The sequence below is a fragment of the Bombyx mandarina genome, chromosome 08 (assembly GCF_030267445.1).
Source record: "Bombyx mandarina strain Sakado chromosome 08, ASM3026744v2".
NCBI classification, from domain to species: Eukaryota; Metazoa; Arthropoda; class Insecta; order Lepidoptera; family Bombycidae; genus Bombyx; species Bombyx mandarina.
Genome location: NC_143215.1, coordinates 4318724 through 4344560, shown reverse-complemented (window position 1 = coordinate 4344560; position 25837 = coordinate 4318724). Strand labels below are relative to the sequence as shown.

The window sequence follows — 25837 nt, the reverse complement described above, 5'->3', positions numbered from 1 at the left end:
TACACTATAGACAAATAATATTAAAGATAAGAAATATTAACCTATTTTCAATTTGACCACAGACTTTATGCAATAGCAAAAGTTGGACAATAAAGAAAGAGTATGTATGTGTCTCATACACAGTAGTGTGTGTAATGATTTTTTTATTGATTTAATGTATTATAAATGCACAATTAAAAAAAAATTGCTTCCTGCATTCCTTCTCTATATTCTCTATAAGTGTGGGAAATTTCATACTCCTCCGTCCGCGCAATCTTCGTAAAAAGGGATACAAAGTTTTTGCTTCACGTATTAATATATAGGTATAAATTCATTTTAAGCTGAACGAAAAAAAAAAACCTTTGTTAATTTTATATTGTCCATTGATTTCAGTTTTATGAAAAGTAATCTTTACTGATAGATTACATGTAATGCAGTTTTACGGAAGAAATCCTTTCGGCCATCAAACTTCCTTTGGGCCATCTCTTTCTTAAACACATATTACCAGTAAACGGACGACAATTTGCGGTTTCCAAAAATGTAAAACAAATAAAAAAAACGTACCTATATAATGAACAGTACAAATTTGAAAACAGAATAATACTATGAACTACACTCTTCTTTTTTTACAGAACGAGATTAATACTCCTGTCGTTCGGACCTAAATAAAAAAAAAAATTGTTAGATTTTATTTTAAATGGTTGCAAACCTCACAGGCTTTACAATGCCGTAATTCAGCTTGAGATATCGTAAGTATCTCAATTGTCTTGCATAACAACAGAAATATAGTACCTAACAATAGAGAATTAAATTTTATTACTAAAAAAATGTCTTACATGTGAAACTCTATCGAAGGACTCAACACTTGCAAATCACAAGTGGATTCCAAGCCCATATAACAATAAAACACACGTATCTTGAAATAAAAATGCGATAAAAATTAACAAATTGACTTTAATAATCACAAAAACGTTTACTTAGGTAGTTGAACTTAGAATCTTTTGGGTTATTTCCGAAAATGCGCTGAAAAATTCGACACACAAATCAAGTTTACAATCGCTAAACAACCGGTTAGCGATCCTTTTCGCTAACTAGCGTGTAAAAGTAAATTACTGCTCAAAATTTAATTAAAATTACGTGTCTATAAACGCTCTTAAATTATTATAGTGCTGATGACCCGATGAATGAAATTGGTTTTATATCTACGATATCTTGGTTCCTAGGAACGATTATTTTAAAGCCATTTTGCACCCTTAGTTTTAAAGCGTCATAATATAACCCACCTTGAGATACATGAGGTCCTATTCTCAATAGTGCTATCAACCAACTGCCCCACACTCCCAATCTGATCGATGAAGTGATTTCAAGTAAATATAGGCAAAATGGAAGTACTTATTCGTGTGAACTCACAATATCCACCACTGCTAGTCTAGTCAAATTTATACATGTTCCCATGTTCTTTACTGGTGGTAGGACCTCTTGTGAGTCCGCACGGGTAGGTACCTTCACCCTGCCTATTTCTGCCGTGAAGCAGTAATGCATTCCGGTTTGAAGAGTGGGGCAGCCGTTGTAACTATACTTGAGACCTTAGAACTTACATCTCAAGGTGGGTGGCGCATTTACGTTGTTTATGTCAATGGGCTCCAGTAACCACTTAACACCAGGTGGGCTGTGAGCTCGTCCGCCCATCTAAGCAATAAAAAAATTAAAAAGTTTAATTTCATTGCTCAATGTTCCGTTCTCTCTATGCTAATAGCCTTGAGAGGCTATTTCAGCGTACCCTAGCTTGTGTAGGTGAGCTCGCGGGGCTCAAACCGGAGAATTGCTAACACTGGCCTAGCAAGAGCAGTGCTTCGCAGAATCTACCAACGGATCGGAAGCGCGACCCACTGAGAAGATCCGGCGAGAAACTCAGTGGGCTGTGTCTGTGGGTTAATTCGCTCGTCGAGCCCTTCGTCGCAAGCGACGGGTTCGACGAGGACGGTGACCGGTGCTTGTATTGCCTAAAAGCACCGTTAATGGATCAGGAGGATCCGTGATGACGTGGGCATCAGTCTTAGGTGGTTGGCGGAATTTATGTTATTGAGGCTATGGGCTCTGGTAACCATTTTTACAGTGGGGCCGCGGATTTGTCCTCGCAACTGCGCAATAAAAAACCAGACCTTAAAATTATGAATATTTTCTTGTAAAAATTCTAAGCTTTATAAATTCAAAGAAAATTCTAGAACATTTGCGACAATTTAATATCGCAGCGTTCTAACGTTTATAAATTTCAATTAAACATTTTACACGTTAAATAAGTTAACTAGGAACATTGGTTATTCACTTTCTCGCCTGTTTCTCCTTCAATTAGTTTAGACTTGTTTATGTTTGACATAGGTATATTGAAGACACTTTCCATTCTACCAGAACAGTAGTATAAACAAAGTTAATTACATATGAGTCGACTATTATCAAAGCCGGCAATGTGACTTTTGGACAATTATTGGTAAATCAGAAAAACGAATTATTGACTTTGTATTCCATTGGCAGTCACAAAACTCTTCTAAACAACATCTTAGATAAATAACAGGTTAAGTATTAACCTTTATTTAATGCAGGTTTTGAACCGTATTATTTGAAGGAGACGATTATATTCAAATCAATCTGTATTGACATATCAATAACATTTCTTTGTCCAAATGCACAGATTGCCACCTTTGATAATAGACGACTCAATTATATGCATTGTGATGTTTCGCACGTAAGCTACTATCGTTTTGATACTCAATACATTCGCCTTTGGAATAGTTTGAAATTTTTAAATGTCCACATGTGGTTACTGGAGCCCATAGACATCTACAACGTAAATGCGCCACCCACCTTGAGATATAAGTTCTAAGGTCTCAGTATAATTACAACGGCTGCCCCACTCTTGAAACCGAAACGCATTACTGCTTCACGGCAGAAATAGGCAGGGTGGTGGTACCTACCCGTGCGGACTCACAAGAGGTCCTACCACCAGTAAATTATTGGATAAGTCTCCCGCTACGAGTGTCACAACTATAAAATGATACGTAAGTTTTGGTATCAGCTTCAAAGTTGTTGTTGTAAAGTGTTGGCGACCTTATCGTAAAGATACTGTACCGTAGAGGGTCCAGTGTGCTTACGTTTGCCGCTACGTTTGTTCCAACTGCATACAAATTTGAGTTAACTTTTACGCTATCGAGAACGTTAAAAAACTCACTAAGCACATAGGTCCCCATCGAGTATCGACTTGAAGTCGGAATCCTTTATCAATATCTTTTTCTATACCATGTTTGATACGCACCTCCATAGGGTCTAAAAACAACTTCCAGATATTATACAACAAAGAATTCTATACGATTGATACTTAAGATAGATCTCATGTTTCGTGATGTTAGACCTAGAGATTTTTCTATGCCTATTAATAAAATAACTATAGTGACACAGGTTTTATTGAAGCTGTGTACAAAATGCTACCTTGTATAGCTAAATTTAGGATATATTTTCTGATCGCCGTCAGTAAGGTACTTATGAATATGTTACAAATAAATATGATCTTTTATCTTTTTTTGGTAAAGATATAATAATTTTATGGACAACAATTTCACGAAACGTAGTTAACCAAGGTTTGTAATTTAATATCGTGTGTATTTTGTTCAATTATAACTGAAATATTGGCTTTGATTTTCCAACTAGTTTCGAGAATTCAGTTTAACGAATTTACTTAGCCTTCGACTAAATCCAAACGTTTATTATACTAATGATTTATTTTAAAGTAAATTCGCATAATGAATACGGTGTGGCCTAAAAGATAAGACGACCGGTGCATTCGTATATAGCGATGCAACGATGTTCGAATCCCGCAAGCAAGTAACAATTTTTCTAATAAAAATCAAACCCGTAAATTTATAATTTGCGTAATTGCCGGTTGTCTGGAAGAAATCGCTTTTAGCAATAAGACCGCCTATTGTACAAAGGTATCTGCTTTTTGACTGTTTTTTTTAAATGTACATTGTGTTTCAGTGTGCAATAAAGTCTATTCTCTCCCTCTCTCTCTCTCTCAACACAATTCAAGAAAAATATTTGATGAAGGAACAACATCGTATAATAAATCGCACACGTAAAATTTTTAATTTGCGTAATTTACCGAGCATCCTGCCCATAAAACTATTTACTAGTAAACACTTACACACTTACTGGTGGTAGGAGCTCTTGTGAGTCTGCACGAGTAGGTACCACCACCTCCCCTGTTTTCTGCCGTGAAGCAGTAATGCGTTTCGGTTTTAAGGGTTGGGCAGCCGTTGTAACTATACTGAGATCTTAGAACTCATATCTCAAGGTGGGTGGCGGCATTTACGTTGTGGATGTCTATGGGCTCCAGTAACCACTTAGCACTAAGTGGGTCGTGAGCTTTTCCACTCATCTAAGCAATAAAAAAATTATATACTTGGCTACTTTTTAACATAAAGTTACATTTCCTTACACATTTATCATCAGAGATGAGACTAGGGTTGCTCGTTCATTTATTAAAAATAGAATTTAATTAATACGCTATAAAACGTGTAAATAAATAATTAAAATTAATCAATTCCTCACAATTTCAATCAGATACCCCGAAAGATTTAAAAAAAAAAGTGAAAAATTCGACATAGCTAATAATGGTACCGCGGTCCGCTATTCGGCATTCCACGCTTCATTATTCTTAATTAAAGTTTTCGAGTGATTAGGTGTATCATGTACGCCTAAAAACGTTCACGTTTCCTATATAACAATAAGCTCTGTGTCAATGACATAAGAATTATATTCGTGTGTATTTTAACGACTTGACACGCAAATTATAAATTTGTGAATAATATACGTAATGGGTGAAATTACGCGCACCGAATCGACTCGTTTCGTATTACGATTACATACATACAATTGAAATAATCGAAATACTATATCGATTATAATTAACTAGTATTATTAAAATAACTGTTCTTGAGTACTTCAGAAGTTTCAAACGAAATAATCGACTGTATCTACCTACTACGAAACTTTTCTTAATTACTTATATCAAAGACTTTTAATTTAGTTTATTCGGTATTAAAATCCCATTTAGTCGTTTTTACGTAAAATGACGTCTCGTTTCTAATTACTTTCTGTTTGCGAATTTCGAATCTTGATTTTTACCCGCAATCGGTTAAAGCAATGTTATTTAAAATATGCTTCCTCTGGTAAATAAAGGATATATTTCCTTTTTTGGAGGTTATTTTTACAGATGAATATAATAATAATATAATATCGATTTAGTGTAATGGATTTGAACGTACATGGTTTTCGATTTGTTAAGTAAATGGCTGATTCATTGATAAGTATGTAGTTGTATTTATAATGATTTCGATACGACAGCTCTATCAATGGCCGGCCGATTATACCAATTCTTGTATTTTCCTAAATATGTTTGAACAACTATAAAATAAATTTGAAAACTATTCAAAAAAATTTAAAAAACTAATAATACATATACATACGTCTAACTATTCCAAGAGATTGTAGTAGAGGAATACAGAAGCATTATGTTGTTATGATGTGTGTCTGGGTGTGTACATTCTCAAAAGTTTCTAATTGAAATAGTTTGAGAACTAGGTTTAGGTTTATGATTTGAGTTTGATATTAAATTTACTAGGTCTTCAATTAGTGCAATTACAGTCAACGCGCATACTAAAATAACAACTAATATAACAAACAAAAGTCTTATTGTTTAGTCACAAGCACATCTATATAATATACTAGCGACCCGCCCTCGCTTCGCTTCGGAAACATTAAAACACACATGAAACCAAAAAAATAAAAAAATAAAATAATAAAAAAAAGTAGCCTATGTTCATCAGGGACAATGTCGGCTTCTAATGGAAAAAGAATTTTTCAAATCGGTCCAGTAGTTTCGGAGCCTATTCGAAACAAACAAACAAACAAATCTTTCCTCTTTATAATATTAGTATAGATAAAAATGAATTGCTGTTCGTTAGTCATGTTAGTCTCGCTAAAACTCGAGAACGGCTGGACCGATTTGGCTAATTTTTATCTTAAATCATTTGTGGAGGTCCAGTGAAGGTTTAAAAAGGTAGATAAATATGAAAATACTCGGGATTAAATAAAAATAACAAATTTGTTTTTCTTTTGTAGTGTCGGACGGATTCCAATTGTTTGTTTTAAGTTTATTTTATACAAAATCTTAGGTATTTTATTTATCAATTGAAGCACTACGAAGTTTACCGGGTCAGCTAGTCAATGATAAAGTTTTCTGTGTTAAACTAACTATTCCTAGTCGTAGGCTTATAATACTGGCGTCCCAAAATATATGAATAAGTAACTTTTTTCGCATGTTTTTTTTGCGCCTTAAAAATCCTAGCAAACATTTAATTTGTTCATAAATTTAAGGAATGTCTTTGCAAAAAGGCATGTAACAAGTCAACGTTTGCTTGATAGAGATATGTAGAGAGAAGATGAAAAAAGGCAAAGAAATACATTTAGAATACTGTTCTGACAATTTTTATGTTAGATTTTAAAAAGCTAAATACGTGTATGAGCGTAAAACAAAAAAAGCACCTCTGAGTTTGTTTTGTAGGGTCTTCGCGAGACTGTGGTTCTTGTTAAAACAAGTGGTAGAGTGAATATTCCATTTCATTTTGACATTCAACGAGAATGCTAAATATATAATAACATATTTTTTTGACGACAGTGAATGGAGTGTGCGAATGACGATATGAGAGAGAGAGGAGTGAGTGTTGAGATGACGGCTGATAGAAGAGAATGGAAGAGAAAAATTAGCTGTGCCGACCCCACCTAGTGAGATAAGGTGGAGAAAAAGAAAAGAAGAATGAATAATTTTGATTTAGATTTTGACGTACATAAAGTAGAAGCTAGACAACACTACACAGGACAGCATGTATCTATCTATCAACAATTTTACAGTTTTATCATCGGGCGAAACGTGAATGTTACGACAATTTATCTAATTCGACATGTCGGCGTTGTAAATGTCAATTTATTAGGGAGAAAAAAAAACTTCACTAAATGTAATTACAACGTGCAATTATTGTGTGACACGAAAGCCTTTACCGAAAGCGTTGTTCGATAGAAAGTGGCAATACAGTAATTGCTATGGCAAAGTATTGAACAATTAGCTAAATGTTTGTAACAACGTACTACTACTCAAGTAGGAAATACGAAAAACTTCATTGAAATTAATTCTCGTCAACAAAAACAAATCTAATTCTTATTGAAATAACATTAACTAAAATTAAACACTATAGTTTATTGTAATTGTACTCCAAGTAATATAACAAACAAATTTAAACAGTTATGTCAATAGGCTTAAATACAAATAACATTATGTTTGTGTATTTTTAAGACATGGTATATTGTTTTTTTTTTTATTGCTTAGATGGGTGGACGAGCTCACAGCCCACCTGGTGTTAAGTGGTTACTGGAACCCATAGATATCTACAACGTAAATGCGTCACCAACCTTGAGATATAAGTTCTAAGGTCTAAGGTATAGTTACAACGGCTGCCCCACCCTTCAAACCGAAACGCATTACTGCTTCACGGCAGAAATAGGCAGAGTGGTGGTACATACCTGCGCGGACTCACAAGAGGTCCTACTGTTTTTATGTTGCATAGATGGCTGAAGGGGTACATTGCCCAGCCGGATTTGAGTTTGGTTTTAAGGTATCATAGACAAACAACGGGAATCCTGTAACCTCATTTGAAACATGAGGCTTAAGTAGCCCGCTTAGTTTCTAGCCGTATCTTCTCAGCTGCTTGCCATTCCAGTAGTAGATGCATTCGTGAAGCAGCTGCCCTTGAACCCTTAGGTTTCCTCGTGCAGCTGTTATCAAATCCCACTCCTCCTGGCCGAGCCCATGCGCGCCCACCTGTCCTGGTCAAACTGGAATGACCTCCGGGCCACTAGTAATACTTCCTTCCTGAAAACAAAAAAAGAAGCTTAAATCTCAATTGTATTTTATAATGTTTGTCCCACCATTCAACAAATACGCAGGATTTTGGTACCTATTGCAAGTTTACAATACAAAAATTTATCGCGGTACACATGCGTGAATACCAAAAAAAAAACGCTCAAACCACCTGAGTCTTACGTAAACCCGAATTAATCTTCCGAAAAAAACTCGTGCCAACTCTCGTTCGCAGACACGCGATCGCAAATGGCGTCTAATTAATTTATTACATGTATTAAACAATTAACTGAGCGGTATCTCGATGTATTATTGTTATTGGATTCGGGTATACACTGTAACGACTTTGGCCAATTGACTTATCTTTCGAATTAATGGGCGAGCGCTCATCACGCGATATCTAATTGGGCGACGAAAGCAGATCTAATTGTTATGGTATTAGAAGTTTTTTTTTTTACTTTAAAAGGGCTGTGGGACATCGACCTTTTGAGACGCGATAGGAACGTGACAGTACGAAATAATTATTATTTTTACGGCTTAATATCGCGTTTATTATTTTTATTTGGTTATTTCCGACAATTCCAATTTTTTGATGACGAGTAAGTTCGTCATCCAGCTTCGAATATTTACAAAATACCCACTTATATTATTAAATTTGTTTATTGACCTTAGCTTTTTTAAATCTGAAAAGAATATATCATTAATAGAGAACCTTCAATTTGCTAGATTTCAAGATGCTGTTAGTAATTTTTGTGGGCCAAACGAGTGGTAACCTAACAATTACGACCGCAATGCGAATAAACCGGCGCTCAAATCCCGTAGGCAGGTAAAACAAATTTCTAAGGAAATCCGTACTTAACACGTGATGAAGAACGACTTCCACGATGGAGGAAAAGTCGTTTAACAATAACAAAAAACGAATCCGTACAATTTGAAATTTTTTTTCGCTCGCATATCTTTGGGCTCCGGGAATTTAATATAAGGTACACTCCTCGGGTCATATCGAAATGTCAATTGTATCACGTCTGTTCTATTATTCTAAGTAGAACGCGTGACAACTTTGCGGTAGAAATAGATGAAATAGACGTGATTGATTCGCAGCAAAATGGCGGTACCTACAATAACACCAACAAAACGACATTCCAACAAAACAATAGTTATCCCAAGACAAACCTAATAAAAAAAGTCATCACACGAAAAAGCAATAACTAATAGGATGTAAAGAATATTATATTACGTTCCCCTAAAACGACTCGTAATCAAATTACAATAAGAATCCCCTACCAAACTCATTCACAGAAAACGGAGATTAATTTATTGAATTTTTGTCTCTGAAAATATTATCTTATTTTAGGCATACAAAGTTAGTAGTCAATACATAGGATTACATAGTACGCGCGTGTATTATGTGAAGAATAAATCTCCATATTATTATTAAAGTTCTAGGATATAAATAAAATTAAAGTTAAATTTTCATTACACAAAAATATATTTTTTTCATTGCCTTTGTAGGCAGACGAGCATACGGCCCACCTGATGGTAAGTGGTCACCGTTGCTCATGGACGTCAGCAATGCCAGGGGCAGAGCCAAGCCCCTGCCTAACACATAAAAACGCTTTGCTGCAAATGCAATGCATGCTACAAAACAAAACTAATCTGGTTATTTTTTACGAGAAAACCATTTTTATTGGAAAGAAAGACTTGAAATAATTTAAGTTGGTAAATATGAAATTTTACGTGGAGCACTGGTTTTTTCCACATTCTATCTGTTTGTTTGTCCGGGCTCACCTCCGAAATGTCTGCACGGATTTAGACGAGACTTTTGTATCCAGGTCTACGTGCAAATTCTCAAATAATATAGACTATTTTCATCCTGGATATGGGAGATTCCTGTGTTTTTTCATTCGAAGTATTGAATTTTGGGAGGTAAATAAACCTCCTTGGGACATAGGCTCGAAATTTAAATTCTCTATCAGCTGTCTCCATCTCTCTACGCAACAGATATACGTAGGTTAGCAGTACTACCAGAACTACAGACTGGGCTTCACAATATATCCTAGCAATAAATGCTGGTATAGCTATCGCCGAACTTAGGGAACGCCGTGGCCCGTCCTCCCGCGAGTCATAGATACGAGCAGAAATGAGTTACTAACACGAGCCAAATGACGAGCAAATCCAACAATCCACTTAGGCGTCTTTATACAAAAGATTAAAGACAAATAAAAAGCATGTAAAAATAATCAAAATCAAACCGAAACGTTCCATTTTCGCCTTAAGCTCACCTTGATTTGGCAACAAAACATAATTACGAATCGTCTGCATCGAACGGTAAATGAAGGTACGATTGCCAATTTGCGAACCCCTGCCCCATCTTAATTGATGTAGACTACTACTCCATGAACTAACGGAGTAAAATGGCAGAGTAATTTGTCATCGGTTAGCTAAGCACGCCCCGGGTGGGACCGCGAGTAATGTTGTCAACTTTCAAAATAAATCTCTTGATGGAGTTTTCCTGATAATCCTGATAGTTTAAAAATCTGTAAAATCAAAATAGGCTCTGTTAAAATGTACTTTGTGAGATATTCTACCGGTTAAATCCTTTTTAAGGAGGACACGTGAAAATAAAAGGAAATTCAAACGTTTTTTACCTGGCAACCCAGTCCGCGGACCGGGCTCTGTGTTGCCAGAGCGTCTCCACTAATGACATCCCGCATAATTAGGAACTGCCACCATCTACTAATTACATAAATTGCCCACTAAACTTGGCTATAATTTCGCTTAGCACTTTAACTGGATGCTTTAACATCTCGTTTCGAATGTAGCTCTGTGAGGTTTTAATGAATTGAAATATTGCTACGCTTTGATTAAGATTATGTTTTTTTTTTATTGCCTAGATGTAAGGACGAGCTCACAGCCCACCTGGTGTTAAGTGGTTACTGGAGTCCATAAACATCTACAACGTAAATGCGCCACCCATCTTGAGATATAAGTTCTAAGGTCTCAAGTTTAGTTACAACGGCTGCCCCACCCTTCAAACCGAAACGCATTACTGCTTCACGGCAGAAATAGGCAGGGCGGTGGTACCTACCCGAGCGGACTCACAAGAGGTCCTACCACCAGTAAAATTATAGAACCGTAATAGAATATTATAGCATAACTTATTTAAATCTATTGAGAATTTGTTGTAAGCTAATGTTGATAATTTTTTTTTTTTGTAACATATAGATTTTTTAAAATAATATTTTAATATTTAAATGTTTTTTTTTTAATATTCATGTGTAAAATGTAAAATTACAAAAATCATTTATAGAGCCATAAAATTCACGTTGTAATGTGTACTTTCAAAATCAAATCATCACACCGTACCTGTACCTAATTTTGTTTCACAAATTCCTACTACAATACATTACATACATGCCTACTTCTAAGAATATGTACCTAAATAAAACATACTGTTTATTGAATTAACCAATTAGCTATTTAAAAAAACATAAACTGAATATAATAAAAGAAATGAAAATAAGACACACATAATGATCATGCACATTTTAGAATTGAGAAACATAAATCTCATTATTTCAAAATTTATCCGAGCTATCTTCAAAATTTTATATCTATTGAACCTATTATTAGTAGTAAGTTTTAATAATAAATAAAAGGCAGATAATTAGTGGTTTAGAGTTTATCAGAAGACTCAATGAAGCGAATTCACTTGAATGAGAGTCAATCTAAAGTTGACAAAAAAAAAAAAATATATTTATTAGTAATCAAATATGTGCTTTCTTTAACATACCGTAATGCTTGCTACCCATATACATACAGCAAAAAACAGAAACAAATTGAAATCCTTAGAGGCCTTTGCCGAATGACAAGCTGTTACGAGGAGAAATAGCCGAATGCCGAGAATATATTTTATTTGAAGTTAATTTTTAGTTATCTTACCTCTAAATAGGCAGGGTGGTGGAAACTACCCGTGCGGACTAACAAGAGGTACCACCAGTAATAATAATAATTTATAATAATTTTGAAGAATAATTTTGCGCGTTTAATTTTTACTACCCGATGTCATTCCTTCACCGTGGAAGTCAATCGTGAATATTTGTTAAGTACGTATTTCATTAGAAAATTTGGTCCCCGCCTGCGGGATTCGAACGCCGTTGCATCGCCACATACGTATGCACCGGACGTCTTATCCTTTAGGCCACGACGACTACAAAACTACTATTACTGTTAGGCTTATTTATTTATTTATTTATTACTACCCAAACAGACCAGCCAACGATCAGCCAGTCTTCCAGCAACGTAGTCGATGGGATCAACTTAGAAGACATCAAGGAATTCGCGAAGGCCTTCAAACTGCGACGACTTGGTCTGGGCCTCACGCAGACACAAGTGGGCCAAGCCCTGTCGGTCACCGAAGGACCAGCATATAGTCAAAGTGCGATCTGCAGGTAGGTTCTTGCATACATGTAACAATTATTTTCGTTACATAACATTTTAATCATTCCAAACTTCCTAGAAATGTGTTTCATTAACTCAAGTCAATTTATTGTTTTACACTCTTTCATAAAAGTCACTAACTCCGATATTAATAAATAGAAACGATCGAAATTGAATTTAAACTTGTTTTTAAATATATGAATTTTTATTAAACTTCATTCCTTCAAAATTATACTTTCATAAATTTTAATACGATTGGAGTCCGTGTTCACACTAAAATTCATTGTATTATTTATTGTTGTTGTTAAAACAGTAACAACGTTTAAAGTATTGAATTCAAACATCCCACTATATTATCATGATGACGGATAAAGACGCATGCTTAACATAAAAAAATTATACGATCGTAAGAACTGACAGGAATATTCGGATCTCGGACATCAGTCTTCTTGGTCACGCAGCCTAGGGCCGGCCAATTATGATTCCCCAACTTTTTAATATCGTTAATTGAAGTGATTTGTAAAACAGCATGACTCCTTTCATTGCTTACAATTCGTTTAATTAATTACCATTTGGACGGCTTCCGTTTCGCTGGCGGTGTCGTGGCTTACACCATTTTTTACTCGGCTAGGCGCGGGCTTCCTAATTATTTTTAGGTGTCTTCCATTTGTTACGTTGGCAGCATTGATTTTCATATTAACCTCAATTCGACGTTTATACGGACGTTTTCCGAGGCAAAACAGTTAATCTCTAATCTCTTTGCACCGAAAATATATATTTACACTCTCCGTGTATTTTATTTTAAAGCTAGCTTTTGCCCGCGACTCCGTACGCGTGGAATAGTTACTTTGGCATAACGCTAAATTTTACCCGCAACTTCATTTACGTAGAAAGTGAAAATATTTTTGAATTATAGAATGTTAAGGAGCTATTTAAGCCCCTATTTTGAAACATTCTTTAATGGTGCTCCACCTGTATTGGCCTTACCGTGATGTTATATAGCCCATAGCCTTCCTCAATAAATAAGCTATCTAACACTTTAAATAGGACCAGTCGTTCCTGAGATTAGCGCGTTCAAACAAACAAACTCTTCAGCTTTATAATATTAGTATAGATATTGCTCTTGATTTCTGTCAGTAATTGAGAATAATTTAGGTCAATAAAATCAAATGAAATCACTTAGAGCGGTACACGGTGAACTAATTGTGTTTCAATGCAAAACGGAATGTGACCGAACTCCAAGACAGAAGGAAATTTCAATCCGACCCCCGAACGGCCTCCTTCGTATAATAAAATCATTAATCGTTACTTCTGTTCCAGTTAATTAATTATCTTGCCGGTAATTACTTTTTTCGTGTAATTAAAAAGAGTAAAATTCCCTTGTCTTTTGTCCCGTCGTGATTTCATTTTTCATTAATTTTTCTTTCGTCTCCCTCCAATTTGGTGTAGTGACGTCGCTACATGGTAGCTAGCTACCCCTTTCATTATACTGGACTTAATTAATTTGCATTTTAATTAAAACATATTATTATTGAAGAATAGAATTCGTTTAACTCGTCGTTTCGACTCTAAATTGATGCTTTTGTTCTAACGTTTTCATAATAGATACTTTTTTGGACATAATCAACCCGAGACGGCGACAAAAATTATTCATTTTTCATAATACAGTCCTTGTTTGTTTTAAAACGACGAACCAGAATAGTATTGATTACAATAATGTAAGATTCATAGAACGGCTTCGACATTATTTTAATTCTCAACACGAAAACGCGGCTAGGATTATTTTTAGACATCTTTATACAAGTGATGGGGTAATGTATGCGGCCGTTGCATCGGTTAAGAACCTTTGTTTACACCTTTCGATCAACATTCAAAAAGAATATTAACATAACGTCAACTGTTCCAAAACATTACAATTCCAAATCACACTACACTCGTTCAATATGTTATCAAGACCACTTTAAATATTTTGTAGAGTTGTTTAAAAAACGCAGGTTGATTGGCAAAAACGAGCAGAGTTTTAGAACAGAAGCGTGCGGCTTTATCCCCCGTCATAATTTTATTAATTTGTTGACATCTTCCACACAGGGTATTCGTCAATGATGTTCAATATCTAATATATAATCTGTTACCGTCCCCAGTGCCCTGGCTTCGCAGATGCTAGCAGCTCAACTGTCTTCACAACAACAAAACATGTATGTTTTGTTTTTTATCCCTACATCACGTACCTCTAAATTTATCCTTATTATAAAGTAGGGGACTGAATATAAATTTCATTTTTGTTTGTTTGTTCATTTATAAACAAAACACTTTTGAAGATAAATTTAGAGATACTTAACTTACACGCATTAAGTACACGCTTTGGCACACACTCGCACACGCACAGCTCGGTCCAGTGAATTGTCTTTAAATCAAAATGTTTCAACACTGTTTAATGTAATCTTATCTGGATCCACGATCCGTGCATACCTTTTGAACGTTCGCCGCATATAATTATTAGTAATTACCTGTTTTGGCGTTCATACTTTTTCCTTTTCACACGTATACGGTATTTGCATTTGGGTAATTACTACGAAGGCGCCATACATCATGAGGCCGGACTCACATTTTGATGTTAAGACAAACCGCCCCGTGCTTAAAGCAACAACCACCGGACCGTGTCGATACGACAACATGACTTATTGTTGTGAGAACTGTATCATTTTTATTATTGTACCATCTCGATGATTAATTCTAACTTTCCATCTAATATAGCATGATGTATTATTTCATTATTACTTTTTTTTTTTAATATTCACTTTGCGCAATTCAAAAGCCAGGGCATTGGCATACGTTACCTTTCGTTCCTAATTGAATCCGTTGTTTTATTGTTACCTCGTTCGGTATTAATCAAACTGATTACACTGGCAATTCAAATTGCCCATTGTTTTTTTTTACCTCTCTCTCTTAAATCGTTAGCGCAATGTCAATGTCCTGTGTTATGCCATTACCGTTTTAGAGAATATTTCCGCGTTCAGCTTCGCGTCGGTAGATTTTTGTTTGATCGGTGCGTTGAGAATCTAACATTACATTTATGTTCGATACAGATTTGAGAAATTGGATATAACACCAAAAAGTGCGCAGAAAATCAAACCGGTGCTCGAACGTTGGATGAAGGAAGCCGAGGAAAGGTAATTATGAGTGTGTCCGTGGTTGTGTCACCGTGTCGTGGAACATTTGGCCTGTAAACGCTTAGCGACCTTGTCAAAGACATTTCTCAAATCTGGACTAACTATCGCTTTTACGGTGTAGGCTTTACGTTCGTTATTCGCTTACCCGCCTCTCTCCTTAGCATCACTAATGACGACATCTGATTTAGGAATACTTATCATTAATGTAAAAGTCAGTCTCTTTGATTCAACTTGTTTAAAAACTGCAATTTCAAACGGATTATTTTCATTTTTGTTATTAATAAGGTATGCGTTGTTTTGAAGATTTTATATTTCTAGATCAGATGGTCGCGTTTATCTAAACGCAAAGCTTGCATGTATGCTTAATTTTGTTTCATTACCCAATAATATATTAACTGAAATTAACTCATTTACAACATAATTTGATAATGCATCATATGGATCGATACTTGTTAAATGATAATGCGGTATGTGTGCTGTATGTACGATAAAATATGTATCGTGCCTTTTTCTATTTTTAAGTATTGCAATTGGATTTTTCCAATGAGGTTATTGCCAGAATCTTAAATTTTTAAATATGTACACACATGTTTTTTTGTATGAAAAGCGATATGAAACGAAATGAGACACATTTAATTTATTTAAGACAAATCAATTGAGATACAATTAAATGAAAACAAATGAGATGGGACGACATAAGGTCTCATTAAAATTGTGGTTATTATTATATATTATATATTACTGAGACTTTAGTCGACTTTTTGGAAAAACCAGCGAGGTTACATTCAGTGGTTTGGTTTAGCTTCCCACAGTAAATATATATTTTACTAAGCATTTAAATCTGAAGTAAAAGTAAATTAACAAAATGAAACCTTTTATTCATTCCCTTTTTTATCTCTATCTGTCTATCCTGATGAGTTTTATATAGACTTTATATATGGATGATCACTACAAGTGTTGTTATATTGTCAATCATTGATAAAAATATAAAGACAGACATTTTAGATAATAAATAACCGATGGCTGTATTAAGCATGTTTTGCTGCTGCAACTCATGGCTTCATACCGTTTCTTCTTAACAAATGTAAATTTTGAATCAGTAGATAATTTCCCTAATATTAATCTATGAAAGCCTATTCGAAGAAATGTCTTCTTGTAAATAAATTAGCTTACCTTTATCAATTTTCACTTGTTATACCATACCATTTGTTTTTTTTTCTATCACTTACGTGGTTGACGAGTTGTTGGACAAGTTTATCTGACCCAGGCGAAGGGGTAACGCAAAGCCACAGTCATAATGTTTTTGGAGACAGCCGTTACTATATACTCACATAATATCTGATGTTTCGTCGACCCAATGAGATAGTAGACTACTATTGCGTTTATTATAATGGGTTTATTATAATACTATAAATATGTTTTTAAATAGGCTATGTACAAATTCCAGCATTTCGAACATGTAGTCGGATGTCAACTTTGGTGTTATTTTCAATATGATGCGCTTTATATTTCTTTATTCTTTATTCACATCTGAAGAAATATTAATTTCACACTCACCAATTGGCTATATTGACGTCGAGGTTTTTTTATGGAGTTAAAATATCAGTGAACACATGCATCCACATTTTATGAATTGGCATTAGGCAGCGGCTTAGCTTTGCCCCTGGCTTTGCTGATGTCCATGGGTGACGATAACCACTCACCATCAGGTCGGCCGTATGCTCGTCTGCCTACAAGAGCAATAAAAATTCCGTTTATATATTACCACATCCAACAATGAAAACTAGCGCCCATAAACATCAGAGCAACTTGTTTAATTCGCTAACCGATCTAATTACTCGGTATTTACCAAACAGGTCTATAGATTTAACATTTCGTATAATTAAAATGCATTATCTCGATCCAACGGTACTATTTAACATTGCAAATGTCGGATTTGCAATCGGCTCCTCGGTGGTAATTTTTAACGAGCATCTCCGCTGGCGATACTTGAATTAATGTACCGGACTTGTTTCTGTTTAAGATGTTAAGTGATTATTAGTGTATTTAACATTTAAACTCCTTGCTTTAGTAGAATTTTTGGCACCTGTGACAGAGAAGCTGAGGAGAGCGCGTTTGGGATGGTATGGACATGTGATGAGACGAAATGAAAATGAGGTTGGTAAGAGAGTGTTAACTATGAATGTGGAAGGATATAGAGGAAGAGGAGACCTAAGAAGAAATGGATAGATTGTGTGAAAGACGATATGAGTAAGAGGGGAGTGAGCGAAGAAATGGTATATGATAGAAGAAACCAAAAACCTTCTTATAGCACGATAGGTACTTCTACAACACGATAACGAGATTTTTGTTTAAAATTATTAAGCAAATTACATTACGCACTGTGAACACATAAAATATAGGAATAACCGAAATGTTAATATTTATTTTTCTATGTATAATAGGTTAAAAAATACATACAGGCATAGTTGAGTTTTTCATTCAGAAAATTACTCTCCTTTTTCACCTAACTTCAAGTCTCCTCATATAACACTACTTCGCACAACACTGAACTTTGTGGAACGTATCTACCGCGTTATGGGACGGTTACCTGTATCGTATTTTTTTTTATTGCTTAGATGGATGGACGAGCTCACAGCCCACCAGGTGTTAAGTGGTTACTGGAGCCCATAGACATCTGCAACGTAAATGCGCCACCCACCTCGAGATATAAGTTCTAAGGTCTCAGTATAGTTACAACGGCTACCCCACCCTTCGAACCGAAACGCATTGCTGCTTCACGGCGGAAATAGGCGAGGTGGTGGTACATACTTATGCGGAGTCCCAAGAGGTCCTACCATCAGTAAACCTACCACCTGTTGCGTTATAATCACGTAAGGATATTACTGCTTTGCGTATTTACCTTAGATGCGGGTCTCTGTTCTTAAGACGAGACAGCCATGATAGAATCCAATTGAGGCTTCAACCTCATCACTCAAGCTAGGTGTTGGTAATATCTTTACAACATCTATGTACTCCGGTAATCATTATAACACACTAGATAATTATTTCCATTAAGTAAATTTAGCAACAAAACTGCATTATAAAAGTCACACTACATCAGCTCATTGAGAAAATGCTAAAGAAATTCTACTTATCCGATGAGAACATTATTCAAAAGACGTCAATACGAGAAAACCAGAACAAGGATTGAATTGAAATAGTTTCAACGCGAAATGTATTGAATATTATACTTAATCGGTCAAAGACCTTTGTTTTGTTTCGCTCATTAAAATGATCTCCGTATCGGGTTATGGATACAGTTTTCTTAACTGTATCAATCGTTTTAGCGATGAAGATTTAATGGCATAGAACAAGCTGTATAAGTACCTTATTATGTTCTTAGGCACTTAATTTATTTATGCTAAATTTTTGGAACGAAGTTCCTTACGGCAGGTTTGGAGGAGATAGGGATTTTGCTGCACGACCGAACTGAAAAAAATGTGATAGTAAAAACCGTAAGAAAAAGTCCGTGGATTAAGGCCTTGTTTTCCGCACAGCGATATTTCACCGCACGATTTTTTTCTTGTAATTTTTTTTTTTTTTATGTGGAACTTCGTTCCTATCCGGTGTCCCACGACACCACACATCTTTTTTTTTGCCAGGGCAACACTTATGACAATTAAACCTAACCTAAATATACACCGTCAATAATGATTTAAGCAGTGATTTCTTTGTTTACTGTCATTTTATTCATTTTGAAATGTTTTAATGTAGGTATGGAATGTATTTTGCCATTGTAACTTTTTTGAATTGATGATTGGACGACTCGAAAAACCTATGAAAAGAAAATAGTTTTCGAATAGGCCAATTGTTTTCAGGGCAGGAGCGATTAATTTTCTACATTGTCATGAGTTTGTTTGTGTGCGTTTGAGAGATAGAGAGAGGGAGAGAGGGAGATAGGGAGAGAGAGAGAGAGAGAGAGAGAGAGAGAGCGCTACAATGCTGGAACGCAATACAAATCAATGCATGTTATAAACAGCATGTACGGTCCGGCCTATATATATTTTGCTTGCTTGCTTCTTTACCTCAAAGCAGTAACCACTCTTGTATTTCTATCATCAGCATACACCCATATTAGCAAATAAAGTTGCAAAATCCTTTGCAATAATCGAACATTAAAATATACTAAGAAATTAGCAAATATTTTGTACAGTAATAGTGTTGTAGTTTTATAATTTTCGAAATAAAAAGCTTAAGGTTCGATTTAGTTTTGCAGGAAACGCATAAGTCTGTTTCGTATGTGGATTTTTGGATCTAAACTAAAAAATTTGAATCGATTATTCATATAAATGTTCTGAAAATAGTATAGATTATATAACGCAATATGAACATAAATGCGTTAAATTTGAAAGTTTAAATAATCGATAATTGACCTTTTGCTTTTAATTTGAAGAATTAAAACAACGAAAAGAAGCATGCTCTATTGATATTTCATTACACAAATCAGCTTTTATAGCACTATGGGTGTATGTATGGTGTATGTATGGGTATGGGTATGAACATTAATTCTTCAGTGATTTTTCTTAAAATTTAGTTAGCTCATTTTGCTAAAGCGATAAGGATAAGCATTGTATTAAATTGATACAGAATTAATTATTGTTGTACGGGCCAGCGCGCACATCATATTGCATACCGATGCATTTTACATCAAAGTCATTCATTTTCGAGTCAGTTCGTGTACTGCCATCAGCAAGGCGTCGCGTACTCGCTTAATAAGTCATTTTTATCATATAAACAGTAACCAATCATTGTAAGCATATCAATAACAATTACTCAATATTAGAGTTGTTATCATTATCACAAATGTCGTTATTATTATGCGGACAAACCGTACAATTGTAAATGTGATTCTTTCAGGTACGCATCCGGTCAAAATCATCTGACTGACTTCATTGGAATGGAGCCGAGCAAAAAGCGCAAACGGCGAACATCGTTCACACCTCAGGCCCTAGAACTGCTCAACGCGCACTTCGAAAGGAACACCCATCCATCTGGTATAACAGATTGTTATGTTTTTTTTTTTTGTCAACTCAGGCCGCGGTGTCCATGACGCAGCTCTCTCGTCAAGCCTTATTTAAATGGTGATTTGTGTGGTTTAGGTTATCAAGCAAACTCCCGAATGATCATGACAACTAGCGGCTAATGGAGCCTAAAATTTTCGCGATAGCTCTCTCATCGGTCGCCGCTTTCCTTGTTTATCTCTAAACAAGGCTATAATTATTTGAAACATGCGAGAATTAAAAAAATTCTAAAGAGAATGAATAAATATAAAGAATATGCATATTAAATGAATAAAATCCGTTAATGTTTTAAATAAAAATAGTAAACGTTGTTTTGGTAGTATTTGACGTCATCGATTGAGTCTAAAGAAATTTCACTTCAAAAACTAAAGCGAGATTGTTTGACATTTGTGTGAAAATTTAATTTAGACTCTTAATATGTACTTTCTCTTTGGGCTGTAATACGGTTTAAAAAGTAATACAGTATTTATGTGTCTAGTATTGTCTCGAGTATTGTCTATTTACTTTACTAACGAATAATTTTCACAAACAAATAAATCATTACGCGTATTTAAAAAACTTATTATAATATTTCAGTAAATTCTATTCGGAGCATATTATTATTCTCTCAATGGCCGGACGTTAATTTTTGATGTTTTCCTTTTTCCAGGCACTGAAATAACCGGACTTGCCCATCAGTTAGGCTACGAACGAGAGGTCATCAGAATATGGTTCTGCAACAAGCGACAAGCCCTCAAGAACACTGTCCGGATGATGTCCAAAGGAATGGTCTAAATCAAATTTAATGTTTTAATAAAATCTTTTCTTTTTGTAATTCTTATTCTTAATTTTGAAAAATAACGGAAGTTGGTGTTTAAAAATTCATATCCGAGATCTCGTGTTCGATTTCGATTTTTATTTTTTTTAGTTTAAAAACTGGCCTTACCGCGATCTTTGAGCGATTCCAGCCAATAGATATGAGACATGAAAATTAAGGGTAGAATTAAGAATATTGTAATGTATTAAAACAAATTTGGACTGAAATATTCGTCTCGATGTAGTTTACATTAATATGATCGGAATGAGGTAGATATTAACTGTAGGCCTTTTATTAGTACAAAAAATGTGAACTTTTCAAGCACTGTCATTGTAATAGACAATTTTAATGTTTTTTTTTTAATTCAACTAACAAAATGCAGTTACAACAGTTGAACATTTATACGAAGATTCGATTAATCGATTTAGATCGGATACTGAACTAATGGGTACACCCTAGTGTTAGCTGACTTTTGTAAAAATATTGCATTTTGTAAATAGTTAAAATTAATTATTATATAACTCGGATACTCTCCAATGTAGATGACACATTAATTTATTATGGATCCCTTTTGTGTTTTTATTTTAGCGATTGTTGCACTTCATAGTTAGTTTTAAGAACAGTAACGACAAATGAATGTAGTTTAATGTGTCAGTCTCAAGCCTCAACCGAATATTTGTATCGACAGTAGGTTCTTGTTGATAGATAATTAGATTTTAAAACTGTATTGTATAGTTGAGTGATTCAGTTAATTGTAAATATTGTTTCGCGTAATTTAATTTTTAACGAGAAAAAAATAATTGTATTATTAATTTTATGTTTCAAAATAATATTTCCGTAGATTTCCGATGTCTTTTTTCGGTTCGTATCATTTCGTGTAATGTAAGACATTGTGAATTTTTCGAATATTCAGTTGTTTTGACTGTTTAAAACTACTTCATGTGTATTTAAATTGCACTTTTCATAAGCGAAATACATGTAACAGGGGGTCTTCAATAATTGTATTAAATTTTGTAAATATTGTTCGAGTGATGAAGTTTTATTGAACTAAAAAATTACCTCGCATTTGGAAACGTAGATTTTGATGAAATTATAAAAGAAAAAATATGGTAGATTTTCCAAGAAACCTAAAAATTTCAAATTGTTATAAAATTTATTTTTAAAATTCACATTCGAATAATATTTTCAAAATATCCTTATTATCTGTAAACCACGGTAAATAATAAAAAAAGTGGGTGCCACCACACTAATTATGTACAAAAAAGCTGTAAAATAACTGAACCACAAGGTTCCAAGATTATTTTTCAAAAATATAGGCAGGTGCCTTATTTAAAAAATAAACTGCCTAGAGAACTCTTTTGAATGTATTTTTAATTAAGTTCTTGTGTTCATTTTCACTATTTCAAATCATAATCATGTATAATTTCATGTAAATAGAATAAGTTACTCCTGAAAGACCTGCTGTTAAATGTATTACCAATAGTTATAAGGAATTAATGTAATATTGTATGTTAATGACCAATGAAAACCAACTTGTGATCATTAATATTTGTACTGTTACCTACTACTTAACAAAAGTCGTTAAAATAATAATATTATAAAAATTGAACATATTTTTCGGCTGTTGGAAAATTGTAAATACGATATTAAGAATATAAAAAAAACTATTTGGATTAATATTTAGGAACAAAAGAAAAAAATATTATCAAAATTTATATTTTCAAAAATTATTACAAATGCAAAAAAAATGTATTTAATATAAATGGAATGTTCGGCCATAACGAAATAAAATTTTATCGGAAAGGTTTTTATCGACGTGTACACATCACTAGCCACAGAAAGCAGTACGGTAAACAGTTTTTAACGTGCAACGCCATTTTGTTTCTAATTATGGAGTCAGATTTATCACAACAAATTAAAATACTAAAAACCTGTAAAACAATAAGAAAACACATTTTTCTTTATAGAATTCGCAAAAACGCCTATAGATTTTATTAAAAAACTTTTGTTAAATTACCTACTTTGTGATCGATATGACTTCTAACAAATACTAGATAGTATAATAGTAAGTAATAGAACTAAGTACAAATTACAAATCATATAATTTTACAACACTGCTAGTCCCGTTAATTAATTGATTAAATAATACAAAATGGCGTCACATACTGGTTTTCATATATCTTATAACAGTAATAGTAATACAATAATCTACATGTAATTTCAACGCATATTCAAACCAAACTATAATGTAATAGTAAATTAATTTTTTCCTTCCTATAATACACCGATCGATTGATTATGGCTGCTGGTTAACGAAGAATGCAGAATAAAGGCAGATAACTGTTTGATTGCTTGTTTTATTCACTTTTCCTTTTCGTAGTAAATGTAAAAAAAACAAAAGCCTCGGTTTCGTCAAATAAAAACCATTTGTCACTATCATCTTTTTCACGGGCAACTGACATGACTTGATCGTACTTATTGATCTCTGTTTCATAGTTTCAGTGATGTCCAATTATATCAGAAATCTCCATAAGCAAAAAAATCAAGCACTCCTATTTCAATCTTATTCGGTTATTTCGAAAAATATTAGAATAAAAATTATGACACATTCTTAAAACCATTATGAAAATGTTTACAATTAATATATTTAAAGTTACATAATATATAATTATCATTATTTTTTATAATCAGCAACGGCCTAAGACATTAACGAAACTAAAAATAGTAACAAAATAATTCGATTTGATGAATAAACTTTTCACAAAAAAGGGCTAAAATATATCGACCTTAAAATTCTGTGCTGTAAGATAAATTGATAATTACAGATTACTTAACTTATTGGGAGGAACACTTAATTTAGCAGTAGCGTTCGCAAAAAATATTAGAACGTCATGCTGTGCGGGTTTTACCGTCCGGCCTATTTTGAAATGTAGGAAATCATCGTAAAAGTTGCCGATTGTTCTCTATAGAACTCTATCAATTCTGCCTTTTCTTCGTTGATGTGATTTGATTTGCTTTTCATTATGGCGAGCATCAGATTGGATTTTGTTGCGGTAAAATCCACAATAGACAGTTCCAGCAGTAGATTCTACCCTTTAAGCCCTCTCGTGGTAATAAATAGTTCCTTAGAGGCGGGACCGTTTGTGTTAGGTTTTTGAAGGCAGGGTGAGGTGATGTTAGCATGTTTATTGTTGAGAGCCATTGAATGTGTCAAGCCAGCTTTTCCTTGTAAGGAGGACTCTCGAGTGGCTTATCTTTTTAATACCTTTTTATTAGCTTCATATATATGTTAGTTTGTATGCAATGAAAACTTTAAAAATGATTTTGATTTCCTATAAAACGTCAGGTTAACTCAAAATTTGCCATCATTTTCAAGGATCGATGACAATTCAATATTATAAACAGTTAGACCTTAGACCTGTTATTTACTTTCGGTAGCTAAAACAACAAATTTAAGCGCCTTGTTTTTCCACTTAGCAAAATATTATAGAAACTCTTGCAGGTATTTGTGTGAACACACAATAATGAATAATTTAGGATACATAATGCTTCTTGAACTAAAATTTATAATAGTTTCAAAAACATAGAAAATCCAACTAAACAATATAAAATAAATTTATTATAAAAAAGTGTGGGGTGCTTCCTAGCGTTTTTCCGCTCTAGTGCAAGGGCTTTAGCTTGCGTAGGGAGTAGTTTTCCTATTTAAGCTCCTCTACTCTGCCCGGTCTTCGGCATCCTTCTTCGTTCTTTATAACCGTTTTTTTTTCTTACCTAATCGTTGGTAGCCTAAGGGGCTATTCCAACTTCACGCGGACCGGTAGGTAAAGACGGGCTCAACCTGAGATAATTGCTAACACTAGCCCTAGCAAGAACAGTGCTTCGCTGAATCTCTTACTGCATCGGAATCGCGACCCACTGAGAAGATCCGGCGAGAAACTCAATGGGTTGTGTCTATAGGGCTAATTTGTACGTCGAACTCTTCGTGTGAGTCGACAGTTTGACGAGGACGGTGACTGGTGCTTGAAGAGTACCGAGAGTGGATCCTGGGTGACACCGGCTTTGGTTTGCCCCTTCACTTGGGTCGGATTTGTAGTTAGCGGTGGCCACGATAAGAGGGTTATCGTGTCACGCTGCTTTTTCACAGTAGCATTCTGACGCTTCTCTAAAATAGTTACGTATCGGTTCTAGATTTAGGTTGTCGTGAAGATCTACATTCCTCACATACCACAGTGCTCCGACGGCTATCCTGCATTAACGGGATTGGATGTCTTGGAGAAAGTTAATGTGTGTACCTACGGGTTGCGTAAGCGAACACTACACTTATATAAGTCATGACGGAACGTTCTAAGTTTTGTAGAATGTCACCTTGTTATGAAGGGACAATTTACTTCGCTTGGAGATTATCGGGTAAAGTCGACCGAGT

The 25837-nt window shown here is 34.5% G+C and overlaps 1 protein-coding gene across 8 annotated transcripts in view; it reads left to right on the top strand.

Annotated features, from left to right (window-relative positions):
- Window positions 1-23762, top strand: part of pdm3 (POU-domain protein pdm3) — a 200404-nt gene extending 176642 nt beyond the window's left edge. For 4 of the 8 annotated variants that reach the window (XM_089729007.1, XM_089729006.1, XM_089729010.1 and 1 more), the window contains 5 exons: window positions 12216-12396; window positions 14527-14580; window positions 15472-15555; window positions 20455-20591; window positions 21268-23762. In XM_089729007.1, coding sequence (XP_089585133.1) covers window positions 12216-12396; window positions 14527-14580; window positions 15472-15555; window positions 20455-20591; window positions 21268-21392 — 581 coding nt within the window. In that variant the 3' untranslated portion in view covers window positions 21393-23762. The remainder of the gene's footprint in view (window positions 1-12215; window positions 12397-14526; window positions 14581-15471; window positions 15556-20454; window positions 20592-21267) is intronic. The other 4 variants (XM_089729012.1, XM_089729011.1, XM_089729008.1 and 1 more) reach the window with 3 other exon arrangements.
- The last annotated feature ends 2075 nt before the right edge of the window (window positions 23763-25837 follow it).